At 64.1% G+C, this 8,636-nt stretch overlaps 1 protein-coding gene across 1 annotated transcript; it reads right to left on the bottom strand.

The window, feature by feature from the left end:
- Window positions 1–5,652: 5,652 nt before the first annotated feature.
- LRRC3 (leucine rich repeat containing 3) lies at window positions 5,653–8,636 on the bottom strand. Its single transcript, XM_077117687.1, has one exon. The coding sequence runs from the start codon at window positions 8,281–8,283 to the stop codon at window positions 7,510–7,512; it is 774 nt and encodes a 257-aa protein (XP_076973802.1). The 5' UTR covers window positions 8,284–8,636; the 3' UTR covers window positions 5,653–7,509.

Genomic DNA, 8,636 nt, shown 5'->3' with positions numbered 1-8,636 from the left:
ATGAACAGATAACTCCACGGAAGAAATCCAAATCCCAGAAGCAGGCGTGTATTCTAAAAAGTCCTGCCACACAGGTGACGAGCGTCCCAAAGGCAGGGGCCGGCCGCTAGGGTGGCCAGGACATGGCAGGACCATGGCCACGCCTGCTCTCTGGGGACGGGGAGGCAGGGACTTGCTTGGAAAACCCCGTCCGCCTGTCCTGAGGACTGTGACCCCCAAACAGACAGCTTCTGAATCAAAGGTGGCTTTTAATCCCAGGTCACTCAGGCCCCAGTGCGAGGACAAGAGGGAATGTCCACTCCAGGAAGGGACCCACCTGGTCCCCCCTGTGAAGGGGTCAAAGGGAGACCAAAAGGACCCGGGGACCTGTCAGAGGACCCAGTGCACGAAGTCACGGGCCCCTCGGGGAGCCAGTGTGGAGGTGGCCGCTGCCCAGAGACTTACTGGACTCTCCGAGGGTCTGCAGTGCGTGGCGGGCAGGGCAGGCACGGGGCTGCGGTGACGCTCTCAGGGAACAGCTGGCCACCTGGGGGGCGCGCAGCGTCCGGAGGCGGCCCTGGTCCGCTGATGTTCCGAGAGCCGCACCTGCCACATTACAACGCGGGAGAGCGTGCAGCCACGTCTCCAAAAGGGCCCGGCCTCCTCAGGTTCTCCCCACGTCTTCCCCTCCCGACACAGTGGCCCTGCCGCCAAGGCTTTGGGCTTGGCCGCCCGATGTCCCCCCACCCCAGCTCAGCATTTGCCAGCTTGGGGGACAAGCCTCTGACCTCTCCATGCCTCAGTTTCCCCCTCTGTTAGGGCTGTTGCTAAAAACAGCTGCTAGGGCACCAGCGGCCTCTCTCGTCTTATTTTTGGTTCTGCACCCCCCCTCCGCCCCCTGGTCAGGTGTCCCCTCCCTTCCATGGGCAGGTGGGCTCGCAGGGAAAGGTCAGCCCGGGGCTGGGGTACTCGGCTCTTCCATGTCCCCACGGAAGGCCCAGGAGGAGGGCGGGTCAGCTCCCCTGGCCTCCTGGCTGGTGCCAAAGCAGCACGCGGCCTCCTCCTCCCCGGCCAGCGCCATCACCATGGTTACAGGGGAGCATCTAGGAGGTCCCTGCCCCAGTCAGCCAGCCAGGGCCCTGCTCTGTGTCCCGCCACGTGGTGACCGGTCTCTCCATCCTGGGGCTGACTCCAGGACGTGCCTTGGGATTCGATGTTCCAAGTCCACATTGCAGCTGGTGGAAAACTCCCCGGCCCCACGGCCTGCTGGGTCTCGGGACCTCGGTTTTCTCATCTGAGAGTGGACCGGCTGCCCCCATGTGCGGCCGAGGACCGGCTGCCATGCCTGTCCCCTGGGGCCCTGCCTGAGCCCCCACCCTGGCCAGGGAGCCGCTGCTGGTTCCACAAGCCGGAGCTGAGGGTTCCCTGGGGTGTGGCCCTCCCCAGGGCTGGGTCGCACCCTGCTTGGCATATCAGTGGCCTGGGCCCCCCGCCTGCCTGCGCCTACACCGGCCTCGGCCCCACCCAGAAGGCCCTGCTCGAGGCCTCGGCCAGGCCCCTCCACGGCCACTCCCAGCTTGGCACTGCCGCACCCACCTGCCCTCACGGCCCTCTGAGGACCCCCGGATGAGCGGGGGCATGAGGATCCGAGCAGGGCAGCCCCCACCCCCTGGGGTCCCACCCACAGAACCCACCAGGGAGAAGCAAGCTCTGCTCAGGACACCTGGGAGGAAAGCCCCGAGTGTGCGAGCGAGTGTGTAGGTGTGTCTGTGAGGTGCACACGTGTGAGCATGAGCATGAGTGATACTGAGTGTACACACACCTGAATGGTTTCCTCAAAAATGGTGTGTGCAGATGGCACCGGGTGTGAGGGTCCTGTGAGGCGTGTGCAAGTGGAGAAAGTGACCCGGTGTGAGCACCTGTGCACACCTGGGAGGGACGGTGTGGAAGCCCCAGGGTGGAGGGGTAGCACGCTGCACCTCCTGTCCCCCCCCTTCCCTCCCCCCACCTGCCCCCTGACCCCACCCCACCTACCCCTCTGGCTGGGTTGCTCCCAGGGCCCAAGGCAGGGAGAGGCTGACAGAGGGGCCATGAGTCCCTGGAGGGCACTTGGCCAGGGACTTAGAAACCCATGGACCTAAGGGCGGAGACTATGGGGTGGGGGAGGGGCCGTCCGCTGCTGGCACCATGGGGGTCTCTCATCGGGGCCTTGCGAGGACCCCGGGCCACACAGAGCCCAGGACCGCCTCCCCACCTCGAGGCTCCTGACAGCATCGCATGAGAGTCCTCGCTGCGGGCAGGGCACAGATACCCGCGCCACCCAAGAGGGGCAGGATGCCACGGGGCACCGTTGTTCAGCTGCCGGTGGGGCGAGGGGTGGGGACAGGCGTGGAGGCCGAGGGAGGGGGACCGGTGGGGACAGGGGCCAGAAGTGACGGAGGGGGGCTGGGGGCGGGGGGAGGCCAAGGAGGAGGGGTGGGGCCAAGGAGCCAAGGTGGCGGGGGAGGGCAAGGGAAGCAGTCTGGCCTGGCGGCTGCCTTGGAACAGAGTGTGTCCCGGGCGGCTGGGCCAGGCCTGGGGGGCACAGGTGTCGGGGTGGAGGGACTGAGTGGGGAGCACCTCCTGACCTCGGGCGTCCTGTCTTTTGCCAGCTGCGTCCACCTGGGGGCCTAGGACAGGACTAGGCCTCAGGCCACGGTCCACTCTGTGGCTTTGGACCTCTGCGGCCACCACTTCCCAGTAAAAGGACCGTCAGCGGCTGCCAACGTCCCCAAGAGACACAGCCGGACATGGCACCTCAGCTGGACAGACATGCTGGCACCGACTGCACAGGACGCCCAGGTCCCTGCAGCAGAGTCCACGAGGGAAAGAAGCCAGGAGCCTCGAAGTTAGAAGGGATGGAGGGTGCGGCAGCAGCGCTGGCGTTTATTTAGTTCTCACTCAAACGAGCAAAGCAAAAATTGACCACTATATAAATACGTGATGATATTCAGGAATTACTGTAATTTTCAAGTTGATCATGGGTTGTGGTTCTATTTTTTTTTAAAATGTCTCTAAATGTCAAAGATTCTTGCTGACATTTTTACAGAGTAGATTTATGAGGTTTCAGATTTGCTTTAAAATATTTGTGTGGCAAGAGGGCAAAAGCTATAAAACATGATGCAGAAGGGGCTGGCGACAGCCTCCCCCTTTCCCTGCACATGTTTGGAATTTCCTACAATTGGATATTACAGTGTAACAGTGATAAGGGGTCTCGAGGACATACAGCGCGTCCACTCGGCCGGGCTTACTCCCCTGAGAGAGCCGCAGCCACTCACTACAGGGGCCCAAGGTACGAAACATCTGAAAAAGGTAGAAGTGCTGTAAAGTGAGGTTTCTGCCTGAGATAAATCTTCCGGCTCCATGGAAGGAAACTGCTGGGCTGGGAGGGGCCTGGCTGCTTGGTGAGCGTGCAGGCTGCTTCCACGGGGACCCTTCCCCAGGCGCAGGGACCCTCTTCAGAGCAGGGCAGGCCCCAGGTGACACCATGGGAGACCCCGAGGCGGGCACAGCCCCTGTGGGGAGGAGATACCCCAGGCAGGGGCCGAGGGGGGTGCATGGGGAGCAGGTGGGGCCTGGTCAGGGGGAACAGGTGGGAGCTCCATGGGTCAGGAGGGTGGGACCGGGCGCCAGGACCCGGGATGGCGCCTGGTGGGGGCTCTGCTGGGACGGGAGGGACACCGAGCACCCAACCAGAGCTGGGGGGCCACTATGGCCGTGGTCTGCTCCCCAGGACACCCACGGCCAGACCCGGCCCCTGGGCAGGTGCTGCCTCTCGTGGCAGGTGTGCTCCGGCTGGGGGTTGGGATGGGGGATCTCTGTGGATTGTTGGGGGGCTGAAGGGCAGCTCAAGGTCTTAGAACAGGGGGGCAAGGGGCTCCAGAGGTGAGGGTCGAGAGACAGAAGCAGGCTGCGATGGCCGCGAGCGCACTCTGCCTGGGGCTGCAGGGAGGGAAGAGGCAGCTGGCCCTGGGGCCCCTGGAGGGAGCCGGGAGGGGACATCTTGGGCTTGTGGCCGCAGGGCCAGTGGAGAAGCGTGAAGCACACACCACCTGTGCCACCACAGTGAGGAGCCCAGCTCCGGGGCCTCGGCCTGGCTGCCCCGGCAGACCCCACCCGGGGCACACGGCTCCAGCAAGGTGCTTTGGGGGACCCTCTTGCCCCACCCACCATGAGCCCAACAGCCACTGGGTCCCCTCCCCCCCACAACTAGGACAGGCCCCCAGACCCCCACCTGCGGGGGACGGCAGCAGGGCCCGGGGCCCTGGGCTCAGACCCATTTGGAAATACGGCTGAGCCGGGGAGGGCAGAGCTGTTCCCCCAGGTGCAGGGACGGGGTGGGGTGCGCTCGCTGCCAGGCCAGTTCCCAAGCAGGTGGGGCCAACTTCCCTTCCCTGGGCTGGCAGCCGGGCAGGGGGCCACCCTGGGAAGGCCTGGCTTGGGGAGGTGAGGAGGGGGCAAGCTGGACCCCTACCACGTGGTCAGTGTGGTCTCGAGCCGCCTTCTCGGCTGTGGGTCCCAGCAGCCCCGCCCCCTCCTGGGTGCCCTCCCCCTCTGAGGGTCCCGAGGCCAGAAGGCTCGGCGCAGGGCTGGACGTGGTTCGCAGGGTCCCCACAGGAAGAGGCTTCAGGCTGCCCTCGGCCCCCCACCACTGTCCACGCTGGTGGCTCGCAGGGGTGCTACACGGTAGAGGCCTGGGGGGGGCACAGGGTCCCCACGCGAGGGCATCTACATTAAATTAATGCAATGTAACATCTAATTAAATTAGCTCTGACATTGCTGGCAGCCAAGGTGAAAAGAGAAAGTTCTTGTTGCTGGTGAAGCCCAGCAGGGGCGTCACCTCAGGGGCTCCGGCTGCTTCTCCTTCGGCCTGTCTCTGCCACCTGGCCAGGCCCCAGGGAGCGCCCATGAGCAGGAAGGAGCTTCAGGCCTGGAGGCTGGGGGCCTGCAGTCCTCTCTGGGGGCCGCCTTCTCCCGGGGAGCCGCTGCCCTCTTGGGGGGTCCAGAAAGACCCTCTGCGGGCACACAGAGAGGGACAGTGACCTTCCGGTGACCTTCGGGGCCCCGCCTGCCTGCGCCAGCAGGAGGCCAGTGGACCCTGCATCAAGGGGCCATGGGAGCCTGGGCTGGGGCGCCCGGGCAGTGGGGGCGGGGGGGAAGAGCCCAGCCCACTCTCCACGTGTCTCCGAGAGCCACATCTGGCTTATTTGGGCCACATTTGAGGTGCACATTTGGGCCACGTTTGGGTGCAACCCAGGTTCGAGGTTCTGGGATGCTTGGGGCCCCCTTCCCCACGCTGAGCCCCCCGGGATGGCGAGGGGTGCCACGGGGTCCTCAAATCATCCCAGAGGCTGTGCCCTGCCCATTGGGCCTCATGGCAGGCACCCCAGAGGGCACCGCACAGACCCCCATGAAGCACCAGCCTTCGGTCCAGAAACGCGTTCCCCAAGTGCCAGGTCAGAGCCCAAATCCCGACCAGCGTGACGCGGACTTCTAGCCGCGACCCCGTTTCAGACAAAACCTCCACTCCAGCGGCGTCACTTCCCTCCAGCCACGTCCGTGCCGCATGGACCTGCCAGCTCCACGCCAGCCCCGGGCCCCGAATGGCAGCTGTGCTGAGGCCGGAGGACGCTGACCAGATTTCTTTTTATTTTCACCTGAAGTGCGAGCCATGCCCTTAGTTGCTGTACAAATCGGTGGCACGTGTGGCACCGTGTCAGGAGACGCAGCGTGGCGTGGAGGGGACGTGGGTGGGGCTGGGTGGCGGAACTTGACTTCCGCACTGCGTTGGGCGGGCCACCAGCCAGGACTTCTCATCCGCCCATCCGTCCGTCCAGCAGACACAGGTAGGCCCGCAGAACCCTCAGCAACCAGGCGCTGCCCTCTGCCCACACTGGGCCTGCTGCAAACACAGCCAGCGCTGGGTGGCCGCCAAGCCTCTGGCCTCCCTGCAAACACAGGCCAGGGGCACACGGGCATCTGAAGTTGTCGGTCATTCGCTGGAAGTCGCAGGCCGCGCTCAGATGAGCTTGGCTGCCTGTGCTGCCACGGGCGTGTGCCCTGCATCTCCGAATCCTCTGGCAGCGCAGCTGGCAGGACACACGGCTGCTGAGACCGCCAGCCCCAAAGCACACGTGGCAAATACAAGTTCACGTTTCCCACTCAACTCATGGAACACTTTCTAAGCACAAATCACACCAGGCTTTCATTATTTGTAAGCATCTGCTTGATCATGCTTCTAATCTCTATATCATAAGTCCATAAGCAATTTGCAACGATTTGTTCCTCCCCCAACAAAACATCTGAAGTAGTTTAAAATATAAGCAACAATAAAAGACAGTGAAAACAAGAATTAAAAAAAGATCAGAGTCATATAGGTGGAGGTAATGTCAACCCTGAAGTGGAAGTAACATAGCCAAGAACACAGCATTAAATTACCTCTGACATTGCTGGCGGCCAAAGTAAAAAAGAGAAAGCTCTTGTTGCTGGAGAAACAGAAGTGTCTGGTTGACTGGCCCTGCAAACTCAAACCTCAGCCCTCCTGGTGTGTGAAGAGGCTGTTTCAGGAAAAGAAGGCACGGTGGTAACTTGAGATGGCCAGCCACCAGCCGGGCCGGGGACCCAGGGGCCAGGAGCAGGCCACCCCGGCAGGCAGCAGACACTGCCCACTGACCCTCTACACTGGACATTTCCAAGCCTTCTCTCTGTACATCTTTCTTCTCTCACCAAACTGAAATTTTGGCACAAGTGTTACTCTGAACAAACATTTTTGAGAATGGACAAGCAAAGCTGTGAAAAGTTAGTTTGGGCCGCACATTCCACTCAGCTCTCTAGGAAACCCTGGTCTAGAATAGCATTTCCCAAACCGTTCCCAAAATCCTACTGCTTCTTCTGTGGGCCTACATATTTGGGAAATACGGAATGAGCACAGGTAAATCAGCTCCTCATTGCAGGACTTATCAGTGCCTTTACCAGACAGGTCCACGTCCCCACCCTCCACGGGGCAGATTCCCACACCTGTGGGCCGCAAGCCTCTTGTTCTCCGAGGGCAGCCTCCCACGCAGGCAGGCTTGAAGGGTGGAAAGAACACGGAACGACACGCCAGTGGCCCGGTTTTACGTCCCCACGAGGGGTCCCGTGCGCGGGGTCACAGGCAAGTCCTTCGATTAGTCTAAGCTTCCGCTTCTTCTTCCGCCATCGGTTCTGGGAGTCCTCTCCCCCGGCTGGAGGGCGCGGCAGGGCCCAGCGCCGTTCGCGACGTGTGCCTCCCGGGAACCAGGCGCTGTACGAAGCCAGCTCCCAGTGTCAGCATCGGGCCCATGTGCTCGAAGGCCCGGGAGGTGGACACCGGGGTCCAGCGGGCTCTCGGGAGGCGGACACCGGGGTCCAGCGGGCTCTCGGGAGGCGGACACCGGAGTCCAAGGGCTCTCGGGAGGCGGACACCGGGGTCCAGCGGGCTCTCGGGAGGCGGACACCGGGGTCCAGCGGGCTCTAGGGCGCCAGGCCGGAGGGGTCCCTGGTGTCGGGGACGCTGGGCAGGGACTTGAGGTACTGCAGGTGCCGCCTGGTGGCCGCCTGGTTCTGGCGCACATAGTAGGCCAGGTAGGTGACCACCATGGCGAACCAGCCGAACATGGTGGCAAGCATGGCGACATCGGTGGTGCGGCGGCGGGCGCCGCAGAGGTTGGCACCGGCGTCCAGGGCCTGGATGAGCGGCCTGCCCACGAGCTCCTCCCGCTCCGAGGTGCGGCAGGCGATCTCGTCGGCCGCGTCGGGGTCCAGCCTCAGCTCCCACAGGGCCTCCTGCAGCGCACACTCGCAGTGCAGTGGGTTGTGGGACAGGCGCACCCTGGCGCCGAGCGGGCCCAGGGCGTCCTTGGGGATGCGGCGGAGGCGGTTGTGGGACAGGTCCAGCAGCCGCAGGCCCCCCGCCAGGCCGGCGAAGGCCGCAGGGCCCAGGGTCTCGATGGCGTTCCGGGACAGGTCCAGCTCCCGCAGCTGGCTCAGCCGCCGGAAGACCCCGTCAGGGACGTACGCGATGTCGTTGGCGTCCAGTTTCAGGAGCACAGCGTCCGCTGGGATGTCCCTGGGGACCTCCTGCAAGCCCCGGGCGCTGCAGTGGACGGCCACCGCCCCAGCCAGCTCAGGACACAGGCAGCCCTGGGGGCAGGGCGCACCCACGTGCAGGCAGAAAAGGAGCAGCAGGCAGGACCCTGCCCTGGGCACTGGAGGGGGCGAGGGGCTCTGCTTGCCCTGGGGACCCATCCGGACCCTTCAGCCTGGGGCCAGTGGCCTGGCTCCTCTCAGTTCCGTTCCGCGGCCCAGGTTCCACGCCGAGCAGGGCTGTCCCACGCAGACTTGGACTCTTCCCTTTTACCCAGGGAACAGTGACCTGCTCCGGCTCTCAAGGGGGGAGGGAAAGGGGGTCCTGAACACAGGGAAGGGTGTGGCTGGCAGGCCGTGGGAAGGATGCCTCGGGGAATGGGGCGCCCGCCCGCGGGGTACCCCTCCTCTGAAACAGACCCGCCCTGCAGACCCCGGTGTCACCTGGAGGCCACACCCATGGTCCCGGCCACCATCGCCGCTGGCCCGTGCGCGGCGGACGCGGAGACCCGGGC

Source organism: Tamandua tetradactyla, chromosome 10, assembly GCF_023851605.1.
Source record: "Tamandua tetradactyla isolate mTamTet1 chromosome 10, mTamTet1.pri, whole genome shotgun sequence".
NCBI lineage: Eukaryota > Metazoa > Chordata > Mammalia > Pilosa > Myrmecophagidae > Tamandua > Tamandua tetradactyla.
The sequence above is the reverse complement of the archived record's forward strand: the minus strand, read 5'-3'. Positions and strand labels throughout refer to the sequence as shown.

Bases quoted from the DNA above. Each gene is read 5' to 3' on its own strand.
- LRRC3 (XM_077117687.1), bottom strand. From the start codon at position 8,283: ATGGGTCCCCAGGGCAAGCAGAGCCCCTCGCCCCCTCCAGTGCCCAGG.